Genomic DNA, 27,770 nt, shown 5'->3' on the forward strand with positions numbered 1-27,770 from the left:
CAATTCAGGGATGGAAATACCTTTCTAATTGGCCCCTTCTTTGAGCTGCACGTCTCTGCCTCATGTCTATTATAGCCTGTGCGTCTTCATCCAATGAATCCAGGCTACTAGCTGGGGAGAGCCCCCCCCCCGGGGGTCTCAGGCTGCTCTCCCTCCTCCTCTTCCTGACGTTCCTCTCCCCCGTCTGCCTGGTCCTCCCCCTCCTGGTCACTGTCCTCCTCCTCTGGGCATGGATCCGGCAGAGCTCCAGCCGGTCCCTGAGGAGCCTCAGGCTGAATCACAACACTACCCCAAGTAGAATAAATAATAAAAATGGTAGCCAAGGCCATATGCTTCTGTACCTAATCATGACAAAGCCAAATTATCAAAAGGTATATCACCGTGGGAGCTCCACCCTTTCATACAAGAGCAAATAGACAAAGGACGAATGGAGGGAAGTCCTGGTGTCAATATTAATTACATTTGGAATGAAGAGGATATATGCAAATGTGGATATAGGTAAAACCAAATAACGTTTAATAGAACTATTTATTTTAAGCTGCAGGAAGAAATAAAAACAACCATCACCAATGTAGCTCAAGAACATATTATATATAGAAAAAAAGCCAGAAAAATTGGCCAGATATCATATGGTACAACCAAGACTGCAAAAGCCATTGGTGACACAAGGAAGACAGAAAGAAATGAGAAGACTAAATGAAAAGTTCCAGAGAAAGGCAAAAGAGATAAAGTATTGGGCTGAGCAATGTAAGAAATTAGAGGAAGCAGCCATGAGAGATCATACAACAGAGTATTTCGCTAATGTAAAAAAAGAATGAAAAAGGTCAACATTTATCCCAATACCAATAAAAGTGATATGAAAGATATTTACAACCACCAAACTGTGGCCTTGATATCACATGTCAGGAAAATTTTCTTGAAAACAATCCAGCAATGTTTGAATCCAACCGCCGACAGAAAACTGCCTGATGTAAAAGCAGGGGTTTTTTAGGAAGAGGAACATGTGATCATATTGCCAATTTACGTTGGATGATGGAAAAAGCAAAGGAATACATAAAGATCTCTACATGAACTTCATTGATCATACAAAAGCGTTTGATTGTGTTGACCATGACAGGCTCTGAAACTGTCTCAAAAGATCTGGAAATATCCCCTCACTACTTCCAGATCATTCAGTCATCATACTCTAGTTCAGTGATTTTCAACCTTTTTTGAGCCGAGGCACATTTTTTACATTTACGAAACCCTGGGGCACATTGAGCATGGGGAGAGGGGGGCAGCTAAAAAAGTTTGGACAAAAACACACACACTCTCTCTCTCTCTTCCTCCCCTTCACTCTATTTCTTTCTCCCTCCCTCTTTCTCTCCCTTCCTTCCTCTTTCTTTCTCTCTCTCTCCATCCCTCTTTCTTTCTCTTCCTTCCTCTCTTTTTTGCTCTCTTTCTCTCTACCTCCCTCTGTCTTTCTCTTTCTCCCTACCTCCCTCTGTCTTTCTCTCTCTCTCTCCTTCCCTCACTCTCTTTCTCTCTCTCTCTTGCTTTCTTTCTCTCTCTTGCTCTCTCTCTCTCTTTCTCTCTCTCTCTTGCTTTCTTTCTTTCTTGTTCTCTTTCTCTCTCTCTCGCTCTTTCTCTTGCTTGCTTTCTTTCTCTCTCTCTTGCTTTCTTTCTCTCTTGCTCTCTCTCTTTCTTTCTCTTCTTTTCTCTCTCTCTTGCTTTCTTTCTCTCTTGTTCTCTTTCTCTCTCACTCGCTCTTTCTCTCTCTCTCTCTCTTGCTTTCTTTTTTTCTCTCTTGCTTTCTTTCTCTCTGAGCTTCGCTGCACACCTGACCATGTCTCGCGACACACTAGTGTGCCACGGCACACTGGTTGAAAAACACTGCTCTAGTTAGGCAGCCATTGTAAGAACAAAATGTGGAAACACAAAAAAGTTCAGAATTGAAAAAGAAATTTTAACAAGTACTGTACATAGAAACTGTTATGAGACATGCCCATTTAGAGGAATCTATCATTGGGATTAAAATCGGTGATGGAATATCAATAACCTCCGATATACAACGTTGCCTGTGGAAAGCAAGGTAAATATGGAGTGGTTAATCCTGAGAGTCAAAGATGAAAGTGAAAAAATTGAACTGCACCTTAATAATGACATCTGTAGAGGACACACAGGCTAGCCGCCAGAGTGCAGATTAACAATGAGCCCATCAAATGGTAAAAGGATTCATGTTCCTGAGCTGTAAAATTGATCAAAGTGGCAACCCTGAGATCAGAAAGTATACAGTAGTCCCTCACATATCGCTGGTGTTACGTTCCAGACCTGGCCGCAATAGGTGAAATCCGCGATGGGGAATTTATCGACTGATAGTACTTATTTAAGTATTTATATTGTAATTGTTTGGTAAGTTTTCATTGTTTTAAGTGTTTATAAACCCTTCCCACACAGTATTTATTTTAGATACAGTATTTAAATACAGTATTTACAATTTTAGATTTATTTATTTTTTTAAAAACCCTGCCGATTGAGTTCGGCGGGCTGTTTAAATCTGCCGATTGACTTCCTCAGAAACCCGCGATGAAGTGAAGCCACAGTAGGTGAAGTGCGGTATAGCGAGGGACTACTGTATAGCACTTGGAAGAACTGAAATGTATGGCATGAATAACATCTGGAATAGTAAGTCTTGTAACCAAATGTAGATTAGTAATGCAATATTTTTTTAATTGCTACTTATGGCTGCAAAATGTGCTCTGAAAAAGACATCTAAGACTGGGGAAGATGCCTTTGAACTGTGGTGCATGCTAGAGGCAACTATTACACGTTCTATGGACTGGAAAAATAATGAACAAAAACGCCCTAGACTGAACCTCTCCAAAAATATAACTTGAAGCCAAGATCACCAAAGAGAGATTGTAATACTTTGGTCACCTGGGAGTGATCAGCATAAAAAGAGAAGGGGCTGCTGTAAAACCCAATGTCTGGACATCATAAAGAACAACACCAGGATGATCATGGAGGATCTGAAAGAGATGGTGTGATACAAAAGGGCACGGAGAGTGCTGACCTGTAGACTGGCCAAGGGTCAGACACAATTGAATGGTTGACAATGGCAATGGCACTTTTAATTGGGGAGTTTAATTAAGATATGATAAAGTCAAAACTTGATGAGACATTTACATTCACATTTTTATTAATTTTACAATGACTATAGAGGCAGCCATTATCTGATCGGGTTGTCATCATCCAACATGTTTTCCATAACTCAGTATACTATTGATCTTGATCTAAAGAAGAGTAACATATGAATGTTCTACATTGTATCTGTTTTTTAATATTTTTATACAATCACCTCCAGTGAAATGGATGAATGGATGGAAGGATGGATGGAGGGATGGATAGAAGATGGATGGCTAGATAGATAGATAGATAGATAGATAGATAGATAGATAGATAGGTAGGTAGGTAGGTAGGTAGGTAGGTAGGTAGGTAGGTAGGTAGACAGACAGACAGACAGACAGACAGACAGACAGACATTGCATACTGCACTACCAACTGCTAAGTCATTGATGGTTATCTCTCCTATTTTCTATATATCAAAATTGTGGAGAAGTAATTTAGGGTCAGTATCTTTGTGACACATTATAAATTATAAATTAGCCCTGCACTATGCTCTGCTGAATTTGCAATGTGTATTACTGTATCCTTTCCATTTTATTTGTTCTACCCATAGATCATATCCAGAGTTAGAAAGAAATTCAATATTAGTGGAGGCAGTCAAAGAAGGCTATGATGGGCTTTTCCTGGAAAACTTATTCATTTTCACTCAATTTGGAATTATATAGAAAATGTGACAGGTTATGGATTATATAGTTCTATGGGGTTATTTTATGGAATCCCAAGATAATAAACAGCTGGATATTATTATTCCTTAGATAGTTTGATATATAGGTGTGGAAAATACTTGTACACTATTTTTAGATATTATACATAGGAAGGAAGTCTTATGCTAATAAAAATTAGTCTGCAAATGTATTGATGCCACATGTAAGAAACTAGTTTTTTGCACTGAATGAACATTATGATACAAGGCTTCATTAGGTAAGAATTGTACTAACCTTGAAAATAAGCTGGATTTGATTTTAAACAAAAACACAATTTCTGGCTCTCTAAAGCTTTTGTAACATGACAGAAGGGAGATGTTTTTAAATACATTGGTTAGGACAACTTTCATTCTCTGAAGAACATACAGATCAATGCCAAAACCACATTGCTTATTTTTAATCCAATGCAATATTCTTCTCAACCATATAATTCCTGAACATTTTTCAACATGTCTTCAGTATGAAATCTCCACTCATTTAATAAATAATTGCTTTTAACAATTTAATCATCATTTTTGTTCATTTGGATACTACTGCTTTGATATCCAGTTGCCATCGACTTATTTTATTTATTTATTTGTCATACAAATATAGTATTATAGTATGCTTAACATAATATAAGTATAAAGTAGAGATAGAAAAGATAAAAAGGCATTAGGACAGATATGGTAGGCATGAAGGTGCACTTATGCATGCCTCTTACAGACCTCTTAGAAAAAGGGGAGAGGTCTATTGTAGATAATGTAAGGTTGAAGATTTTGGGATTGGGGGAGGAAACAACAGAGTCTGGTAGTGATTTCCAGACATTGACCATTCTATTGCTGAAATCGTATTTTCTGCAGTCTAGTTTGCAGCAATTTACATTTAGTTTGTATCTATTGCGTGCTCTTGTGCTGTTGTTGTAAAAAGTGAAGTAGTCACTAACAGAGACTCCATTGTGATGTATGATTTTATGGATTGGTTAATGAAGGATTCCATGACTTTGCAAGTGACACAGGTCAAGGAGATTGGTCTATAATTTTCAACATTGCTAGGATCACCTTTTTTGAAGATATGGATGACTGTGGCTAGTGACCAGAGTTTAGGTAGGGAGCTAGTTGTAGAAGATATTTTGAAAATTATGCTTAGGGATTCAGCCAGAGTTTAGGAGAGTTTTTTAAAGAAATGTGCATATAGTCCATTAGGTCCAATAGATAGAGGTGGTTTTAGGCTGTGTAGTTATTTTTTAACATTTTCTTTGGTAAATTTGATTTGTGTTAGGTCATTGAAGTTAGTTGCGGTGCGACTAGGAAATGCTGGGCATGAGCGGTTACTGTTCACAAAGACAGAGCTGAAGAAGTTGTTAAAAAGATTGGCTTTGTCATTTGGTCCCATAAGTGGTGGGATGGATCTAGAGACTTTAGGTTTGTTGTTTACAAAATTATAGAAGGCGCAAGTGGATTTCGTAGGAGATTTTCTTCTTGTTTGATATGATAGTTGGTACATTAGTCTTTATTTGATGACATAAAATTTTATAGCGGTTTTTAAAATTTGCAACATAGCCTGTTTTGTTTTTACACCAATCTTTTTTTGGATTTTTGACATACAAGCTACAACTGCAAACACCATTGCAGAGATTCTCCCTCCCTAGTTCCTTAATTTTCCACTCCAAAAGAGACTCACAAAAAATTAAAATAAATTATACATTTATTACATTATTACACAGGTCTCCATAGGATGTCTTCAGTAAAGCCAACATGATGGCCTGAAAGTTCAAATTTTGATCATACTGTTCTCAATCTTGACATGATTAATACAGTTCTGAGATTTTAATCAGTGTAAAAACTAATATAATACTAAGATTTTAATTAATTTAAAGAATGATATTTTCATATCTTATTTAAAACCCAGCATGAAGGAATCCATTGAGTTAGATCAAGTATACAGTACTTTATATTTTTAAACTATCCTATCATTTATCAGAAAAACCAAGATGCCATGACTATCGCATATAACCAACGATCCATAAAAATTATACTTTTGCCAGACTGAACCCTTTATTGCATGAGCTGGCTGTAGTAGCCTCAATCATGGTTAAGGATTAAGCTATGCTATGGAGAAAGGACTATGAGATAGTGGATGGACATATACTGGTTAGCAGGATTGTGGGGGAGGGCCTTCTCTGTAGCTGCTCCAGCTCTAAAGAACCAACTCCCCCCTGATGTCCGTACTGCTCCCACTCTACTGGCCTTCCGAAAAGCCGTCAAGACCTGGCTTTGCTGACAAGCCTGGGGTGTGTGAATCTTAACATCTGGCATGGGCGAGTCATGTTTGATTGATATGTACAGTGGTACCTCTACTTAAGAACTTAATTCATTCCATGACCAGGTTCTTAAGTAGAAAAGTTTGTAAGTAGAAACAATTTTTCCCATAGGAATCAATGTAAAAGCATATAATGCATGCAAACCCATTAGAAAATAAATAAAAGCTCAGAATTTGGATAGGAGGAAGAGGAGGAAGAAGAGAAGGAGGAGAATCGCTGCCAAAGGAAGAAGGTGAGGTGAATCAAAAAAATCCAAAACTTTAAGGGTAAAAAAAAAAGAGGGACTGAAGCAGCGAAGAGGAGCATGCACCTTCCATATACCCGTTGTGAGGCTGCCTCTCATACACTACACCAAAAAGAGAAACCCAGGCAGGCTCCTTTGACCGAAAGGCGGCTGCTGCTGCTGCTTCTACTGCTGCTTCCTGCTTCCTCTTCCTTCCCATGCTGAAGGGCTCCCCTCTCCTTTTGCTCACTTTGTAGCCGGCACCTTTCTTTCACTGTGATTACTCCTCAGTTTGGCTGAAGCCGAATTGATCCGACCGGGGCAAAGCGCCCCCTTTTGCCTTTCCACGCCCAGACACTCCAGGAGGCAACCTCACGCCATGTGTATGGAAGGCAGTACAAAGGAGTCACCACAGTGAAGTGGTTTATTCCCTCTCCAAGCACCCAGAGAAAGGAAAATGCTTCGTTCACTCTGGACTGCCACCAAAAGGCTTCTCTGGCAGCCTAGAAAAACCCAAGATGACCAGGATTAAAGGAGGAATCGCAGGAAACTGGCTGGGTCTTCGTCCCGCTCTCAAATTTCTTGGGAAATTTTTCTGAGCTCAGGTTCTTCAGCAGAAAATGGTTCTTAAGAAGAGGTAAAAAAAAATCTTGAATACCTGGTTCTTATGTAGAAATGTTCTTAAGGAGAGGCATTCTTAGGTAGAGGTACCACTGTATGTTGATAGATTGGACTTAGGGGTTTTATAGGGCGGTTATAGTTTTAGTATATGGGTTTATAATGATTTTTTATAGTTATTATTAATATTTGACTTCTTTTTATTATTGTATTATATTTGCATTGTTGAGTCCTACAGGATTGGGCGGCACAGAAGTCGAATAAATTAAATTAAATTAAATTATTTTTTATTCTGCAGACTGATCTTTTGTTTTAGCCCTAGGTTTCTTGACAGATACAGTGGGAACTATTTGCATTTCTCCCAAAATAATAATTATTGAAATGTGGACATGCATCAAAAAGACCTAGAAAATCAAACTCCCATTTCACTGTTTTTTCTTTCCAGAAGGACCTTGCATATTCATATTCAGATTTTAGGGAATTCATAACAACATGACAAAAAGTCAGAAATCGTCACCAACTCAGAGAAAACGTGAAAAGCAGGGAGTTGTTACTAAACAAAATATCTGGAATAAAACTATAATTACTCTGCCTTCATAAATAAGATGTATCCAGCAACATTACAGCTGGCTGACTTTAAAGCTACTTTCTATTGAAAAAACAAGGTAGAATATTAAATTATCATCTGTTATTCATTGTAAACGGAAATGAGTGTTAAGGTAGAATACAGCACATAGTCATAAATGAAACACTGGTGATGCATATACCACTTTGAAATTACTCCTTGCTAGAATTTATTATTAGAAAGCAACAGTAGGTCAGAAAGGTTTGCATAACTTAGAAGAAGTTGCCTTCATAAGAGAACACTTTTTTTCTCACAATCTCAAGATACACAAAATATTTCTTGACTAATGACCACTATTGCTAAGTGAGACAGTTGTTAAGTGAATTTTGGTCCATTATTTGACCTTTCTTGACACAGTTGTTAAGTGAATTTCTTCACTTGATAAATTTGTAACACCAGTATCACTACTGAAGTGAACCTGAATTCCCCATTCACTTTGCTTGTCAGAAGGTCACAAAAGATAACCACATGAATTTGGTACTTTGCAACCACCATATGAATCAATTGTGAACTTCATGAACTCAATCTGTATAGTCTGGAGGACAGAAGGAAAAGGGGGGACATGATCGAAACATTTAAATATATTAAAGGGTTAAATAAGGTCCAGGAGGGAAGTGTTTTTAATAGGAAAGTGAACACAAGAACAAGGGGACACAATCTGAGGTTAGTTGGGGGAAAGATCAAAAGCAACATGAGAAAATATTATTTTACTGAAAGAGTAGTAGATCCTTGGAACAAACTTCCAGCAGACGTGGTAGATAAATCCACAGTAACTGAATTTAAACATGCCTGGGATAAACATATATCCATCCTAAGATAAAATACAGAAAATAGTATAAGGGCAGACTAGATGGACCATGGGGTCTTTTTCTGCCGTCAGACTTCTATGTTTCTATGTTTCTATTGTCAAGTGTCTGAATGATCACATGATTATGGGGGATACTATATGGTCATAAGTGTAAAAAACAGTCAAAGGCTTTTTTTCACTGTCACTGTAATTTCAAATAGTCACTATATGAACTATTGTAAATTGAAGACTATCTGTACAGAGAGGGAGCCTTGGTGTTATTAACAGATAAGGTTCACAGTTAATGTTGTGGTTAGCTCTGGCCCAGCTCCTGCCCCAAGGACTGTGGATGTGGGGGAGACATCCACATGATGCAGGCCTGTTTTGCCCCCGGTGGAATCTGCTGATGAAGGCTCCTCTGACCAAGAAGACATGAATGACAGGGAGGAGGAGAGTGTGGCAGACAGCTCAGAAGATCAATTATCTAGCTCCTCCTTGGATTCAGAACAAGAGTTAATGATACAGCCACGCATGCGGAGAGCGATGCATAGGCAACAACAACTGAGAGATTATTATCAAAGAAAATGAGGCCACCTGTGGTTGACTGGGGCTGTGGTAATTAGTGAGGCTGCTATAAATAGCAGCCTGTGGGTTTGGCCATTGTGGAGGATTATCTGATCATTGTGTTTCGTGCCTGCTTTACTGACTTTGACCTTTTGTGTGCTGCTTTTTCCCCGCTTTGAAACTAAACCAGAGCAAAGTGTGTTTCACTTTGTGAAAGAAGAAGGACTGTGAATTGCCTCACAGCTACAAGCTAAGTATCATAGAACTGATAAGGGACTTGTACAAATTACCAGTTTGTTTGGAGACCAGTGCTCTTTGCTATACCAAAAGAGGGCTTAGTTTATGTCTGTGTGTGTGTGTGTGTGTGTGTGTGTGTGTGTGTGTGTGTGTGAAATTTGTACCTGTGAATTTTTGGGAGGAGTGTACCAGAGAGCCCGACAGAACAGTAAATGTATGAATTTTTTCTAACAAATACTACATATGAAACATAGTTAAATTTTCCATTAGAGTAATAAATGGTATTACACAGTTTTAAATTCTCCAAGATACATGTCGCTTAATTATTTACCAAAATTCCGACTGTGTATCTGATCTCATTTCTTTGCAGCATTTTTAATCCAAGCAAAAATCATTAAAGAATCTGCAAGGAACAGCTATAAAGAAGTGACTATTCACAAAGAAAACCAAACACATCAAACTTTTGAAAATGTTACAGCTCCCAATTTATTTTCTATTTAAGTTGTTTTTGGCTCCAATTTGTTACACTTCTTTCAGATATGAATAACTTATTTGCTTTTACATTTTTATATAAGCAGCAATTAGAATTTATTTTATTTTCTGATGTGGCCCCTAACCCATCTGAAATTATGTTTCCATTAACTCTACTGGCCTTTCCTCTACTGGAATGCTTTTAAATATGGTGGTTCTCCTAGACATGATGGTCAGGAGATTAATTTGGCCCATAAACTGTTGTTAATTCACTGTTGCTTGGTTTATACTCAGTTTGTTTACTGTTTATAAGTTTTTGCTTTTTGTTATTTGTCATTTATATTGATGTATTAAACTGGCTGCCCAGAGTTATTGTTGGAAAATAGGTGGCCATAGAAAACAGAGAATCAGTCATTTAATAAAATATTAGATTCATATTCTGTGGTACTCCGACCTTCCATATTTCCTTGAAACAATAATCTTATGAGATGTGCTGGACTGAGAGAGAATGATTGCTTCCCAAGGTATTCCAAGAACTTCCATGGCTAAGGATCGGTGATGAAATGTAAAATATTTCCCTACTAGCTCTGTGGGCATGGCTTGGTGGGGGGAGTCATGTGACCAGGTGGGCATGGCCAACTTGATGTTACTCACATCACTCACTGTTAGGGTGCCTCCCACTCACAATCCCTCTTTCCCTCGGCGCTTTGACTTCCCATGGCCTGCCGGCCTGAAAGCCAGATATGATAATTATAAGGCCACTTGCCTGCTTTTTAGGCTACTTTGCCGGCAACTGCAGGAACTTCCACCTCTTTCCCCAATTTCTCCCTCAGCTTTCTTTCTTCTCCCGCCATGAAATGAATTTGAACATCAGTGGAGTTACTTTGTGCAAGCGGATATATGCAGCCAGGCAGGAGGGAGAGTGGCGCAGCACACAGAGGCACAAAGATGGGCAAGGAGGCCCCAACACACTTGCTGCTGTGGAGACGCAGCAATTGCTCTATCAGGTCAACCTCAGAGATGGCTGCATCGGCAACTCTGCCCCTGCCATGTCCCACTCCTGCAACCCTCCTCCGATGCAGACTTGCATCCTACCGTATGTACAGTCCCAGGACACCAGCTGGCAGGGCGAATGAGTAGTGACTGCCCGACCGGTTCAGAGACATGGCCAGCTAGCCATTTCTGTTGGCTCAGCAAACCACCAGTGGTCATCACTATCATCCGAACTGGTCCAAACTAGGAGCATTTTTCCCCATGGATGAGAATGTGAATATCTCTGCTCCTAATTCAATACCTTAACATACTACCTCACATTGCTTTGTGAATTGATAATTCTATATATTATAATATTTTAAAAGAATCATTATGCTTAACATTATAAACATTTGCAAATAAAAAAGGACCATCTCATTTCTTCTGACACAATATTAGTTAGAACACATTCATTCAAGTTGCTTCAGAACACTGAAATACACTCAAAACGTCGCTACAGAGCACTGCACACCAAGACAACTAGACACAAGAACAGTTTTTTTCCGAACGCCATCACTCTACTAAACAAATAATTCCCTCAGCACTGTCATACTTTCTACTAAATCTGCACTTCTATTCTACTAGTTTTTCTCATCATTCCTATCACCCATTTCCTCCCATGTTGACTGTATGGCTGTAATTTGTTGCTTATATCCTAAGATTTTTATTAATATTGCTTCTTCATTGCTTATTTGACCCCTATGACAATCATTAAGTGTCGTACCACATGATTCTTGACAAATGTATATTTTATTTTATGTACACTGAGAGCATATGCACCAAGACAAATTCCTTGTGTGTCCAATCACACTTGGCCAATAAAAATTCTATTCTATTCTATTCTAACTGCAAATACAGAAAACACAGAAGCAATCAGTCAAAATGTCTTCAATTGGGCAGGAACCTTATGGTAGAATATGATCCTCAATTTTAAGCACTTAACGTTTGCATACAGTCAAGACGACAGATGCACACACAAAGCACTGACTAATACATGACAATCTCCCTGACAAGTAAAGTGAATATTTGCACCTGCATTTTGAAGCTATCACACAAAGTTGAAATGGCGCCAGGGAATTGGAGAATGAACTCTTCCATCTGCTATCTCTACAGTAAATATGCTGCTCCACTCCAATCTCTTTCCAATTTCTTGACAACAATTTGCTGTCTCCTGATGGAAATACTAAGCTTAAATAGTCAACTAAATATACAGCACTTCTTGACCATTCAGACCTAAGAATAGAATAGAATAGAATTTTATTGGCCAAGTATTATTTCATCTTGGTACACATGCTCTCAGTGTACATAAAAGAAAATATACGTTTGTCAAGAATCATAAGGTACAACACTTAATGATAGTCCGGATACATAAAAGCAATCAAATCATATTAGGATTAGTCAATATAACTTGCAAGGATACAAGCAACAAAATTACAGTCATACAGTCATTTGTGGGAGGAGATGGGTGATGGAGCGATGAGAAGATTAATAGTAATGCAGACCTAGGAAATAATCTGACAATGTTCAGGGAATTATTTGTTTAGCAGAGTGATGGCATTCAAGAAAAAAATTGTTCTTGTGTCTAGTTGTTCTGGTGTGCAGTGCTCTAAAGCAGGGGTCCCCAACCACCGGGCCGCGGACCAGTACCGGGCCGCGGGGCATGTTGCACCGGTCCGTGGAGTCAGCAGCTGCCGGCCCTCATGCCGCCACCCCCTCCCTCCAGCGCTTCGCCTCCCGCCGGGCAAGAGGCCTCGGGAGGCAGGTTCTGCCGGCCACAGGACGATGGATGGGACAGAGGGGCGGGAAGGACCGAGAGGCTCAAGCCTCTTTTGGCTTCTGCCGCGGGGCGCTTTTGCGTTTTTGGCTGGGGGGAGGCAGGAGGGCCAGCCTGACCCCCTCTCTCCAGCGCTTAGCTCCCGCTGGGCAAGAGGGCTTGGGAGGCAGGTTCTGCCGGCCACAGGACGCTGGCGGGGAGGACCAGCACCCCCATGCTTAATCCCGCCCCCAACCACGCCCCTTTCCGCCCCCACTGGGCCATAGAAAAATTGTCTTGCTGAAACTGGTCCCTGGTGGAAAAAACATTGGGGACCACTGCTCTAAAGTGTCGTTTTGAGGGTAGGACTTGAAACTGTGTCCCGGATATGAGGTGTATGCAAATATTTTCACAATTCTCTTATAAGCATCAGCCTGTTTCAACTTTTCATCTTGATCCTCTTCGAGGCAACCTCAACCCATGGAAAACATCAGCTGTAATCTTGTTTTCAAAATTAATTTATGCAAGCAAAGGGAAGCATGGTTGTAGTTATAGAAAATGTATCATGATTGTAAGATAGCTTTTGAATGTATAGTTATTATATATCTATTATACCCAATACTGTAACTAATGTTATTTGAATGAATTATCAAATTATTTAAAACAGTAAAAAAAATTCCCTAAAAGTTTTTGTAAAAAACACAGGAAAATAAGACTGTAAAATGGAATAAATTGTGCAGAAAACAGAAAAAACATTATTCCATTTAAATATTTAAATGAAAATAAGCTGATTTAAAATGTCTGGTTTTTCCACTGCTTTCTCCTCCCTCATGTTGAAAAACTTGTCTGAGAAACTGCAGGCTTTCCTAAATAATCTAAGACAGATTTCTACAATCTCCCAACCTGATTTTTATGGCATCCATAGGACTGCAGGATTACAAAGTAAAATTCAGCAGCAAACAACAATTTTCAACAACCTGCTTCAAATTTAAATTGCACCAAAAATAAAAGCAGGAAAAACATAGCTATTTTGCAATTTTTAAAAGCTCATTTTCAGCTCCTCCAGGGTAACTTTTTCATCTTCTTGTTAAAGAAATTCAGAGAGTATGGTCAAAAAAGTAAAGATGATAGCCACAATCCGGGTCCGCCTTCTGCCGCACGAATCCCAGCGACCATTTGGGTCCCACAGAGTCGGTCTTCTTCGGGTCCCATCAACTAAACAATGTCGTGTGGCGGGACCCAGGGGAAAAGCCTTCTCTGTGGTGGCCCTGACCCTCTGGAACCAGCTCCCCCGGGAGATCAAAATTGCCCCCACCCTCCTTGCCTTTCGTAAGCTCCTCAACACCCACCTCTGTCATCAGGCTTGGGGGAACTGAACTACCCTTTTCCCCCTAGGCCTGTTTGTGTGTATGTTTGGTTTTAATAAGGGTTTTATTATTATTTTAAACATTAGATTTGTTACATGCTGTTTATTACTGTTGTTAGCCGCCCCGAGTCTACGGAGAGGGGCGACATACAAATCTAATAAATAAAAAATAAAAAATAAAAAATAAAAGTTTGATCAGAGTTATGTCAGATTTTTCAGTAGAAACATAGAAACATAGAAGACTGACGGCAGAAAAAGACCTCATGATCCATCTAGTCTGCCCTTATACTATTTTCTGTATTTTATCTTAGGATGGATATATGTTTATCCCAGGCATGTTTAAATTTAGTTACTGTGGATTTATCTACCATGTCTGCTGGAAGTTTATTCGAAGGATCTACTACTCTTTCAGTAAAATAATATTTTCTCATGTTGCTTTTGATCTTTTCCCCAACTAAGTTCAGATTGTGTCCCCTTGTTCTTGTGTTCACTTTCCTATTAAAAACACTTCCATCCTGGACCTTATTTAACCCTTTAACATATTTAAATGTTTCGATCATGTCCCCCCTTTTCCTTCTGTCCTCCAGACTATACAGATTGAGTTCATTAAGTCTTTCCTGTAGCATCTTAATGATTATTTTGTGTATTATTTTTACCCCATTTTGTGGACACCTCTTCACCCTGTATTTATGTGTACAAAGTGATGATAGGAAAATGATAAAATGAGAATTGCAAAATGACACACTCTGGCCTTTCTTGTTTGATGTCCAAAGTCATAGACAAGTCCAAATGAGATATAATGCGCAAGTTAACATTCATCAGTACTTCAGTGATACTCATAATCCTTCCGTCCTCAAATGACCAAGAGTACTAAGAAACCAAACTATGCACACTTTCCAATGTAGGATGGGGGAGAAACAGAAAAAAAATAATACTAATAAATCATAAATACTTTTCTACATTAAAAGAATGGGGAAGTAGGCACATGTTACAAGAGAATGAAAGTGCATTATCTCTGTCACTGTGAGATTCCCACTAAAATCATGGATTACGAAGTTGTCACAAACATCCGGATCTAGTAGGATGGATAGGTTTGTTTTAGGCTACTTGAAGCCAATTTTTTTCTTTCATTTATTCTAATACTGTACATTTGAAATAAACTTTCTGCAGAGCTGAAAGTCCTAAAACGTATGCTGATTTTTTTTAATGCACTAAGACTAAATTTTAAAGTAAGTTTTTAAAGCAAACTGATTTAATTTTTCTGCATAATTGTTTCATTAGAAGTATTATAAAAATTTCAGTAGTCATCAGTATAATGATTAATAAATATCTGAACTGCATAAATATCTCTCCAGGCACATTCATTGTAAATGCAAGAGCAAATATCAACACCAGATTTAGGGTATCCGTTTACTTGAGTTTTACATTAGTGAAGTATCATATTCAATCATACTAAAGGTAAGTAGTTCTTTTGTACTCAAGAGCTATATTTTTCCTCTATTTTGTTTAAAAAGTAGGAAATGAAAGCTAGTATCTCAAAAGAGGTGGGTTTTGTGCTTGCTGAAAGGAATTAAAGCTGCATAAAAGTGAAAGTTAAAGAAGCAATTAAGTTGTAGTATCATATGTCAGCTTCTGTGAAGACCAATGTGTACCGACCAGTAACTTGAAAATATACAGCAATAACAGCTAAATGTAAGCAGCTATGTTGTTCAGAAAAGGAAGTCCATAGAAAAGGTGATAAAATGCTGTACAATCAGGCCAGAAATGTATTAACAAGGGAGATCAGAGCAGCAAAAAGAAGCTACTCTGAAAAGCTAAAGAATCAATTCTCAACAACTGAATCAGAAAATAGGTGGAAAACTCTTAAAAATATCATTAGTTATGTCAAACCACCTTGCCAGGATGAAGGAAATCAGCAACTGCAGATGACTTGAACGTGTTTTACTGCAGTTTGAAAGGAAACTACAGCACCAATCTCCACAACCCACATCTCAGACACTAGCAACAGCCAAGCCTCCTACAACTGACCCCATCCCATATCGCGCTGGAAATTGCCAGCCCCCAACGACATTGAGAAACATCCAGTAGTTAGAGAGTTAACTCTGTCTAGTAAGATAGCTCCTCCTGTGTGATGTAACCTGTTTGCTCACATCCCCTCTTTCTGATGAAGAAGGGCGGTCTCTATCCAGAGTCCATTACTCTTCGGTTCGTCTTTCTTAGCTAGAAGATGTGCCATCTTATGTCTCCTAAGACATTTATTATTTTATACTTTCTTAATAAAAAGTAACTTGTTCTTTCGAACATGCTTGTCTGTGCTTCAATACCCATCACCTCCGGAAGGTCCTGGCTCACTCCTTACGGGCTGAGCACCTTGCTTAAGGTAGGGTCCTTCTAATCCCGACATCCCATTGGGTTCACAACCCCTGGTGATCACAGAAAAGGAAGTGCAAAACTTATTTCACAGACAAAAGCCAGGAAAATCTCCAGGCCCAGACAAGATAACTCCTTCTTGCTTAAAAGTCTGTGCTTACCAATTGGCTCCCATCTTCACCTGAATCTTTAATAAATCGAATGCTCTACTATCATCCCAGTGCTGAAGAAGCCCACCATCAGGGAATTCAATGACTACAGACCATTTGCTTTAACATCTGTAGGTATAAAAACTTTTGAAAGTCTAGTGCTGTCCCACTTGAAAACCATCACAGATCCACAATTAGACCCCTTGCAATTTACATACTGAGCAAACAGATCAACAGATGATGCTGTTAACATGGCTCTGCACTACATCCTACAGCATCTCCAAAGACCTACGCGAAGGTTCTCTTTATAGACTAGCTCAGCATTCAATACCATGATTCCAGACACTCTTCTAAATAAGCTGAGCCAGCTAGAAGTACCTGAACACATTTGTAAGTGGATCATAAGCTTTCTAACAAACAGGAAGCAGCAGGTGAAGCTAAGCAGAATCACATCAGATACCTGTACAATTTTAGCACACACACACACCCCCAAGGCTATGTGATCTTTCCACTTCTCTCTATATACCAATGACTACATCTCTAATGAATCATCTGTTAAACTACTGAAGTTCACAGATGACACAACAGTGACTGGCCTTAATCAAAAAATGATGGATCCGCATACAGATGGGAGGTTGAACAACTAACTTTGTGCTGCGACTGGAACATTCTGGAACTAAATATACTCAAAACCATAAAAATTATGGTACACTTTAGGAGAAATCTGCTCTTCAATATTAGACAACACAGCCTCAGCACTAGTGACCTTCAAATTTCTCGGTTTGACCATACTGCAAAATCTAAAATGGACACCTAAAATCAAAAACGTCATCCAAAAAGCAAAACAAAGAAGGTTCTTTCTGCACCAACTAAGAAAGCTCAAACTGCCCAAGGAGCTGCTGATATAGTTTTATAGAGGAATTATTAAGTCTCTCATCTGCACCTCTATAACGATCTGGTTTGGTTCTGCAACCCAACAAGACCAGCACAGACTTCAGAGGATAATCAGAAATGCAGAAAAAAAAAATTGATACCAATTTTTCAATTTTGAAAACAAGATTGCAGCTGATGTTTTCCATGAGTTGAGGTTACCTAGAGGAGGATCAAGGTGAAAAGCTGAAACAGGCTGATGCTTAAGAAGGCTGCAAAAATATTTACAGACAGTTCACATCCTGGATACAAACTGCTTCAACTCCTACCTTCAAAATAATGCTATAAAGCACTGCATACCGGAATAACTAAACACAAGAACAGTTTTTCCCCCCCAAATGCCATCACTCTGATAAACAAATAATTCCCTCAACACTGTCAAATTATTTACTAAATCTGCACTACTATTAATCTTCCCATCACCCATCTCCTCCCACAAATGACTGTATGACTGTCACTTTGTTGTTTGTATCTTTATAATTTATATTCACTGGTTCCTAATATGATTTGATTGCTTATATGTACCTGGACTATCATTAAGTGTTGTACCTTATGATTCTTGATGAACTTATCTTTTCTTTTATGTACATAGAGAGCATGTGCACCAAAACAAATTCCTTGTGTGCCCCATCACTCTTGGCCAATAAAATTCTATTCTATTCTATTCTATTCCTGGTGAGTCCTATTTCAATCTGCAGGAATTACCATTGTTCACTGATTACCAGAGTTGCAAGAAATGACCATGGATCATGAGTTTCCATAATGTAACATTCTGATCAGCACCAGAATACCTAGAGACCTCCTATATTTCATTTTTATTAATTATTGGAATTCCGTGAAATTTTGTTAGCCTCATGGTCAGCAAACCTGAAATTGTTAGCAACTACTTACACTCAGGAGTTAGAAAAAGTTGCCAAACTTTGATTTAGCATTACATGAGCAAGTCAAAATGCCACTTGTCTTTCTAAATTTCTCCCTGTTCTTTTTCTGAGAAAGGCTAGGAATGGGATGAAAACTTTGCTTCCATCAAGATTTGCCATATGATTTGGAGTAATATATTGTGGTTATCAATTAGGAGTTATTTAAAACAGTCTTTTCCCAATATGTAATATGCTTTCCCAATATGATACTTTCTAGGGTATTGGGAGTACAAATTAATTTGCACTAATACAAATTGTATTGTATATTATAAATTATACTACAAAAGTAAATTGTAATACAATTTCTGTCACACAAATAATCCGTGAGAATTCTGGGAGTTACAGTCTCAATATACATTGAACGCATCTGGTTACGGAAAGCTGATGTAATGGAATGTGCACCTGGAGAAGGGGGGAGGGGTAATTCCCACAAGAGCAGTGCAACTTCCCAGGGAGGAGGCAGTGCATTCCAGAAAGAATCTCAAATTAAGAAACTGCACAGTCCCAAGCTCGACTGGGGAGGGAGAAAGAAGTTCAGGATAGTTACACCTCAGAATCTCTAAGGTTGGAGCGATTAACCTCTATTAGGATACAGAGTTACAACTTTAGTCTGGCAAGATCCTATTCAGTAGGCATAAGCAAACAAAGAACTGTATTTGATTGGATTTCACTGTGTCATCTTTGGCTTTGGGTATGAAAGCAAGTTTGGCTCAAGATGAAGTTTTACTTTCATGTGAGGTGGGTAGCCACAGAAATGTGGTAGATGATAGGTAGGTAAATAGGTAGTTAGGTAGGTAGGTAGTTAGGTAGGTAGGTAGGTAGGTAGGTAGTGTTGGTTATGACCTATAAAGCCCTTCATGGCACCGGACCAGAATATCTTCGGGACCGCCTCCTGCCACACGAATCCCAGTGACCGGTTAGGTCCCACAGAGTCGGCCTTCTTCGGGTCCCGTCGACTAAACAATGCTGTCTGGCGGGACGCAGGGGAAGAGCCTTCTCTGTGGGGGCCCCGATGCTCTGGAACCAGCTCCCCCCTGAGATTAGGATTGCCCCCACCCTCCCTGCCTTTCGTAAACTCCTTAAGACCCACCTCTGCCGTCAAGCATGGGGGAACTAAAGCATTTCCCCCTTGCCCATGTTGTTTTGCCATTTGATTGACTGACTGTGTGCCTGTTTTTATATATTTTGGGACTGTTTTATGAATTTATTAATTTTAAATTGTAATTAGATTGGTGGGTATTGGATTTGTTATTATGTACTGTTTTTTATTATTGTTGTGAGCCACCCCGAGTTTGCAGAGAGGGGCGGCATATAAATCCAATAAATCTAATCTAATCTAGGTAGGTAGGTAGGTAGGTAGGTAGGTAGATAGATAGATAGATAGATAGATAGATAGATAGATAGATAGATAGATAGATAGATAGATAGATAGATAGATAGGCAGGCAAGCAGGCAGAGAGACAGACAGATAGGCAGACAGACAGGCAGACAGCTAGGCAGACAGATAGACATAGCAGGCAGGCTACCTGATTTTGTGTGTGTGTGTGTGTGTGTGTGTGAAAGAGAGAGAGAGAGAGAAAGAGAGAGGGGGAGAGGGAGGGAGGGGAGAGGGAGGGAGGGGGAAAGGGAGGGAGAGAGCGAGAGCAAGAGAGCACCATCTTTCTCTATTTCCAGCCCCCTTTCCACCTAGGATATGGTCTCATTTTCCTATGCAAGTACTCACTAGATCAGACATGTTTAGCTTCTTTTGAAGGCTAGATGATGGTATGTGAGAAAGAGCTCTCAAAAACAAAGAGATTCTGCCGGAGAAATAGTCAGGTAAGTGGGCACATAGCCCATAGCTGCTACCTCCTTCTTCAGCAAACTCAACACAAAAGTCACTTTGATGCAGCGTGGGAAACTCCACAAGCCTACCTGTCATAAATATTTCATATTGAACGGAGAAAGTACAGAATTGATCCTGGTCACCTCTGAACTTCTCCAGGTTCAAGCTCCCATGGGAACGCAAGAATATTAGCTAAAGTACCATCTGCCGTACTGCCGCAGGTTGAGACAAATTCTGTCCAGCTGTTGCAGCTGTATCATGGTAGTCTGCAAATTGATCATCTGTGCCTTCACTTGCTGCTGGCATTGCAACAACATAGCAATCAGATCATCAGCAGATAAGAGGAATTCCTTGTGGATCAGAGGCCATTCCTGAAGCTCTTTTCAGAAGATATTGCAAGACTGATGCCAGCCTTTCATATTTCCAAGAAGAAATAGAACTAGATGAGCTGCTCTGCTTAACTGTAAGGCTGCATCGACAGAATCTTGCAAGTCTCCCACTATCTCTTTTACAGCGTGAGACATTAAGGAAGATTCCTCCTCAGTTTCTTTCTCCACTTATTATGCAACCCATGTAGGCAAGGTTCTCTCTTACCTGCTGTTCCCCAGGTAGCATCTCTTTGCCCCATTTCTTAGGATGCTTCTCACATACCATCACCACCACTTGCTTATGTTGTGAATATTGACTTAAATTACTGAATTATGAACATAATTGCAAAAATTATATGGAAATTATATATCTTAACTACCATATGGCAAATGTTTGTCAAATTAGTCTGACTCAATAGTAGCAATGTTATTAACCCATCTCTGGTTCAAAAATCCTATTCAGAGCATCTCATCAATATCTCTGCTTCAAGTTTCAATTATGGCCCCACACTTACCATGATGAAAACATACCAAATCTGCAAATGACACAGGACTTGCAAGTCCTACTATTTTTACTTCAAACTATTTTTGATTAATTTAGAATTAGAAGACACATTTCAAAGTTTAATACTGTTCTTTGTTCTCCTGATTTATTTTATTTAATTTTACAAGAACCTATGAACATTGGTTAGGACCACTATTGATGGGTTTATAAGCCCAGTAAATAGACATGTCATGTACATTTGTCTCTTTCAAACTAAATCTGAACTAATTATAACAGAAAAACTTGAATTAATTTTTAGACTAACTTTGATAGTATAAGTTCTAGGCCTCATAGTGTTTCTTACACAGTACACTTATCAGGAAATGAACTTAATGAACTCAGTCTGGAGAACAGAAGGGAAAGGGGGGACATGATTGAAACATCTGAATATGTTAAAGGATTAAATAAGGTTCAGGAGGGAAGTGCTTTTAATAGGAAAGTGAACACAAGAACAGGGGGCACAATCTGAGGTTAGCTGGGGGAAGATCAGTAGCAATGTGAGAAAATATTATTTTACTGAAAGAGTAGTAGATGCTTGGAACAAACTTCCAGCAGACGTGGTTGGTAAATCCACAGTAACTGAATTTAAACATGCCTGGGATAAACAGATATCCATCCTAAGATAAACTACAGGCAATAGTGTAAAGGCAGGCTAGATGGTCTTTTTCTGCCATCAGTCTTCTATGTTTCCATGTTTAGTAGCCTTCTTATAGCAGTTGCATCTTCTACTGGGATCACAATGTAAAACTAGTGTACAAGGTGTGCACAGGGTGCACACAAACACACACACACACACATTGAGGCATTCTTTCCCTTTGGTATTAAGAGCTACACAATCCTACAGTCATTTGGTTTAACTTTCAGTGTAATCCTATGTAAGCTTGGAATGAAATAGTCATTCAGCTAACTATTTTTCAAACATAATTAAGAATTGCAATCTTTAAAAAACACAATATTACATGGGACTATTTTTTTTTAAAATTGCATTCAAGGATACTTCCTTGAGTTTAATGTATAAAGGATTGAAGATTGAATTAAGGGAAAAAAACTTGGTTTTAAATAGGATTCTGAGTATCAAAATCTTCTTTTTAAACTTCCTTAAAAACTAAGCCCTCAAATACATTCCAGATGAGAGGAAATCATAAGCATTTTATATTCAAAATGAGATCATGAATGCCTCTGTAATTCAAAGAAGCACAGATTTCTGTGGAAGTTTAATGCTCTTAGAGAACATCCTGTCTGGAAGTTAGGAAAGGCATAGCCAACCATTGATTAGAGGCACTTGAGAAAGCTTTCAATGAGCACCCAGAGGTCTTCCAGGATTGCTTTTAGGTAGGACAAGTGTATATTGCTGCCAAATCCAAATCCATCTTGCTGAAAATGCACATTTCTGTGTAGATAGTTGCATTTTCACAAGAGACAGAAAATCTTTCTCACACCCAGAGACACAAATTCATGCTGAACACCTCTCTCATCTGAAGGTTTCTTTACAGCATTCCTGCCATAAAATTCCAATGTTCAATCTCGATTTTTTTTTATTAAAAAAAAAAATCCTCATTAAATGCATACATGAAAAGACTCTAGTGTTCCTAACTCCAAGAGGCAGCATTGAGAAACGGGAGCTTGACAGTTCAGCCTCAGTCATTCAGACAACAACACCTGGCTTCGGAAGGTGGGGGGGGTGACCTCGGATCGCTCTCTGGTGGATAGATGGCTACATTCTCTCCCCGCGTGCTGCAATTTCTATGCAGGGCGCATCAGGCTCGGAGTCGCGTTTTGGAAGAGTCCGCTGGCGCCGCCTCCTCCCAAGCGCCCGTCTCCGGGCAACAGAAAATCCCAAAGAGCAGGCGGGCCTCTAGCTGCCTACCCCGCTTACCTGCTTCCCAGCAGAGCTACGGCCGATGCGAGTGTCGAGCAGGTCGTGAGGAGTTTCGTTGCCTTCACTGGCACTATAGAGGAGCCGAAAAGGGACGCTCTTCTGCCTTTCTCTGAAGCGATCCGCAGCCTTTCTCTCCATCTCAGTCAACAAGGTGTCTCCTGGGGGTGGGGAGGGGGGGGGGGAGACGGTAGCGGTCAACCAATTCCAGCCGGAAGGGTTCATAACGACGACCCTCGGTTACGGGGCGCGGGTGGAAAATGGGGCAGCTGCTTTCCACTTCAGAGACAGAAAGCAAAGGGCAGCTCCATCTTACATACATTACAGTGTGTGTACGTGTGTGATATTTGCCATGAGCTTCCTTCCCACACGCGCACACTGGCGCGCAGCTAACCCTGGTTCCTCTCTCCCGGGCCGGCGGCGCCTGGGATGCTGCACACTGCAGCGCCGAGAGTCAACCTAACCCGCGAAGACGAGCTCCTGGCAAGGCGAGCTCTTCTTCCCCGGCAGGTCCAGCAAAACAGCGGCAGCCGCCGGGCGAAGGTAAGGAGGTTCTTACCTGCGCGGCCGCAGCGAGCTTTCGAGAGCATTCCGACGGTCCAGAGCATCAAGGCCAGCAGAGGAGCCGCGAGGTGCATGGCTGGCTCTTGGGAGAAGTGGCGGGAGGAGGAAGGTGAGCTGCCCGCGAGAAGCGAGCGAGGATCACAAAGCGAGAGGGAAAGGAAGGGGAGCTCCGACGGCCAGGCTGCTGCTGCTGCGAGCGGGAGAGGCGCCTCCTCGCCACCGCCTCAGTGCTGCATTGTGTGCCGCCGGCTTCCGCTCGCGTCGAGAGCTTTTACTGCATTGGGTATCTTGCTGTATCTCAGAGGCTCCAAGCTCCTCCCTTCTCGCTTCCCTTCTCAGCTCCAGGCGAGGGGGATCCGCGGTCGGACGAGCTGTCTCCCTTTCTGCATCTTTTCTGCCTCCGATCTGGGGAAAGCGACCCAACCACTGGACAAGGAGTGTGTATTTATAGTGAGGGGTGGGGGAGGCGACGGCAAAAGAGGGAGAATCTGAAAAATGCATTTATTTAAATTCGGGTGTGGGGGACAGGACCGACCGCTCTCCTTTTCTATGCCAAGGATGTTTTCGTTGAAGTTGAGGAATTATCTTTCAAGCTAATGTGGAAACAGAGGAGGCCAAATACCGTAAATTGTGATAAAAATCCAAAGGGTTATTAAATCTTGACAGAGCACACCCTACTAAGCCACAATGTCATTTGCTTGCTGGAAGTGGGTTCCAGCCAATGTGTTGCACAAATCATGATTTAGCATTCGATTTGAGGTTTATACAAACCATAATTTGGTGCAAGGTGTGAGCCCACTCTATTATGTAAAAGTGCAACTATTACTGGTAATGAGTATTACTGTATATTCATACTTAAACTGCACACTGTACAATGTTTATTATTACTGTATTATTGTTGTGAGCTGCTCCAGGTCTCCGGAGAGGGGCGGCATACAAATCTAATAAATTATTATTATTATTATTATTATTATTATTATTATTATTATTATTATTATTATTAAACATTATAATTAATATTGCCTAGCTGCTTCAATAGTGAGACAGACAGGATATACATTTAATAAATTATAAGCAGTAAACATTTTGAGAAAATCTTCATTGGTTTTCTTGGAAGTCCAAATGGAAAATGATTTTATGTACTTCATATGAAATGTGTAAAAGAAAATTAAAACAATCCTGAAAATAGATTAAGAAGCTACTTTTGATTGAAGCTCCTAGAAACTTCCTCTTCATATTAGTTGGGTTCAACATTACTACAGTTCATTTTGCAAGTTTATAGGTCGCTCAAGTAGTTTTTTTTAAAAATCGCAATCGGTTAGACTGCCTGAAGATGCTATATGGACCCAAAACATGTTGTTTTATAGAATGGTTACGTGGTGCCTCAATTGTCACTCATTTTTATTTTAGTCTGTATTATTTAATGAGTTATGGGGAATATTCACTGTTCAACACCCAGAAAGATATTAAGTTAGGCTATTATATAAATTTTCTAAAATAAATAAAAATTGTACTAAAACTAAACAAATTACATAACATCTTGTTTGATGTGTAAGTGTAGCCAACACAATTTAGATTCATATAGCACCAAGCCACTGTTGTTTGCAAAATAAACTAGTTAAAAATTATGACCTTCTTAATTTAGGCAGCCTTTATAGATTTTATTTCTATGACATTTATAAACTATTACTGTATATGTTTAATATGAGTCTCTGGAGACTATATCTTCCAGAGTTCCTAACCAGATAATGTATAAAGAAAAAATGCACCTGTTTGTTTTAAATGCTATTTTATAGAATGGTGCATGTTTTTACAGCCTGCAACACTATTAAACTTATTCAATCCAATATATTTCATAAAGACACAATCAGAAGAAAAATTGAGAACATGTGTGAAAACGTATTCAGTTAGAATTTTCTAACATTCCAGATGTTGAATTTGAACTCTATGGGTCAGAAGTTGAGATGAAGTAATTAATATGCTCCAAGAACACAAATTTATAATCTAGGAAGGCTTTTTTTCCTCCGGACAGAAGGGAATCATAACATTTGGGATATTTAAAGCTATTTCACTTTATAGGCATGGCACCAAAACTAGAAACTTACAAAAATATAAATATGGCTTGCTCGATTTAGACAATGCTCACATATTTCTTTGCTATCTGGAAGATAGATTAGATTTAGGATTAGGATCTAACTATCTTGAAACCGCAACTATGTCATTGGTGACTCAACGTGCAATTAGATTGTTTTAAGATACATGTTAATAGTCTTTTCATAACTTCAATGGCAAGATGGGGAGATTGCAGATGATGCAAAATAAGTCCAATAGATCTAACTAAGATTAGTTAAATGCGCTGGAAGTAGTTTAGAAAAAGACTGTTAATTCACTTAGGGGAAAAAATCATATGCATAGGTTATGATTTATGATATTTTATGGTTACAATCATGATTTATCATTTGTTGCTTGTATGTACTCTTGAGAGCTTATGCACCAGAGACAAATTACTTCTCTGCCCAGTTAAGAATTATATTCTATTCTATTGTTCCATATAGAGAAAAAATAATTCTACTGTTTTGATTTTTTTAAAAATATTTTATTAACTTTCATAAAAGACACACAAGACAAACATACATTTAACATAAATAGGGGCTACAATTGCCCCGCTCAAAATAGAACTCTTTCTAATACAGAAAAGAAAAACACTAAAATTTGTAAGATCAATACAGAGTAGAAAAATGTTCTCATATATTTGAACTTTTAAAAAAATCACTTCATATACATATTACTTTTTATCCCAATCATTTAACATTTTTTTATTAATCCATACATAAATCATTTCCCAAATTTTATAAAAATCAGATTCTTCTTGGTTGTTTAACCGCCTCGTCATCATATCCATCTCAGCACTCTCTAATTTTCCTTAATACTTCATCCTCCGTAGGGATATCTTTTTCCTTCCATTTTTGTGCATATACAACCCTGGCAGCTACCAGTATGTGAGTTATTAAATAATAAATATCCTTTTTATATTTTTGTTTTGTTATACCTAATAAAAAGAACTCTGGGGTTTTCTTGACCTCCTGGAGGGTAATCTCCTTTATCCACCTTTCTATTTTATTCCAATAAAGTTTAGCTTTTTGGCAAGTCCCCCATTGATGATAATAAGAGCTTATTTCTCTTTTACATTTCCAACAATTTGGGGAAGTATTTGGAAACATCTTCGCAATTCTATTAGGTGGTAGATGCCACCTATAAAACATCTTAATCTGATTTTCTTTGAATGAAACTGATTTGGTTATTTTCCAATTATATGTCCAAACTCTTTCCCAAGTATCTATTTCTTTTCCTACATTTTTACACCAGCTTATCATATTGTCTTTTAAAATCTGATCAGTAGTTTTAAAACTAATCAAATATTTATATGCTTTTCCTATTAATTTTCTCTGATTTGTAATTAATAAATTCCCTAAATAATTTTTGCCCTTCCTGAATATGTTTTAATATCTCTTTGATATCTTGACTGGATCTGCGCATATTACCACCAATTATTACTCCCTCTTCTTGTAACTTTTGTCTAGATTTTTATTCCATTTGTTTGTCTATTAATTCTTTGTATTTCCATATCTTCCTTTCTAGAATCAAATTAGGATGGCAGATTGCTTTTATAGGGAAGATCCAATCTGGGATTGTTAAAAAGTGATCTTTTCTTATATCCTTCCACACGTCTAATAAAGCTTTTCTCATTATGTTTCTTAAAGTAGGAATGTGTTTTATCCTTATCATACCAAATAAAGGCGTGCCAGCCAAGCATAAGATCGTGACCCTCCAAATTTAATAATCTTCTATTTTCTAAAGTCATCCAATCTTTAATCCAAGATAAAGCTGCGGCCTGGTAATATAACTTCCAATTAGGTAGAGCAAGGCCTCCTCTTTCTTTAGCGCTTAGTTTTATTCTCACCTTTTTCCCTTGCCATAAAAATTTCTAAATCTTTTTTAACTTTGCCAAGAAGTTTCATATAGTTGTCATTTTTTAGAGACATTGTTTTAGCTGTAATCCAAATACCTAAATACTTCACTTTCTTAACTATCTTCATATCTGTCAATTTGTCTAATTGTCTTATTTGTGTATCTGTCATGTTCTTAATTAATAATTGTGTCTTCTTTCTATTAATTTTTAAACCTGAGACACTTCCGTATTCTATCATTTCCATTAAATTTGGAATTGATGTTAAAGGATTATCCACTATAAAAACCACGTCATCTGCAAAAGCTTGGACTTTATAGGTTTCTTTTCCTATATCTAATCCTTTTATTTTATTATTTGCCCTTCTCTTTATCAATAAAACTTCCAAGGTTAAAATAAACAATAAAGGT

General features: G+C 38.8%; 1 protein-coding gene across 1 annotated transcript in view; it reads right to left on the minus strand.

The window, feature by feature from the left end:
- Positions 1 to 23,401, minus strand: part of ADAM22 (ADAM metallopeptidase domain 22) — a 194,043-nt gene extending 170,642 nt beyond the window's left edge. The window contains exons 1-2 of the mRNA XM_070728164.1: positions 23,389 to 23,401; positions 22,830 to 22,990 (exon numbers count right to left, since the gene is read on the minus strand). Of these exons, the coding sequence (XP_070584265.1) occupies positions 22,830 to 22,970 (141 nt within the window). The 5' untranslated portion in view covers positions 22,971 to 22,990; positions 23,389 to 23,401. The remainder of the gene's footprint in view (positions 1 to 22,829; positions 22,991 to 23,388) is intronic.
- Between the last annotated feature and the right edge of the window lie 4,369 nt (positions 23,402 to 27,770).

Source organism: Erythrolamprus reginae, chromosome Z, assembly GCF_031021105.1.
Source record: "Erythrolamprus reginae isolate rEryReg1 chromosome Z, rEryReg1.hap1, whole genome shotgun sequence".
Lineage (NCBI taxonomy): Eukaryota > Metazoa > Chordata > Lepidosauria > Squamata > Dipsadidae > Erythrolamprus > Erythrolamprus reginae.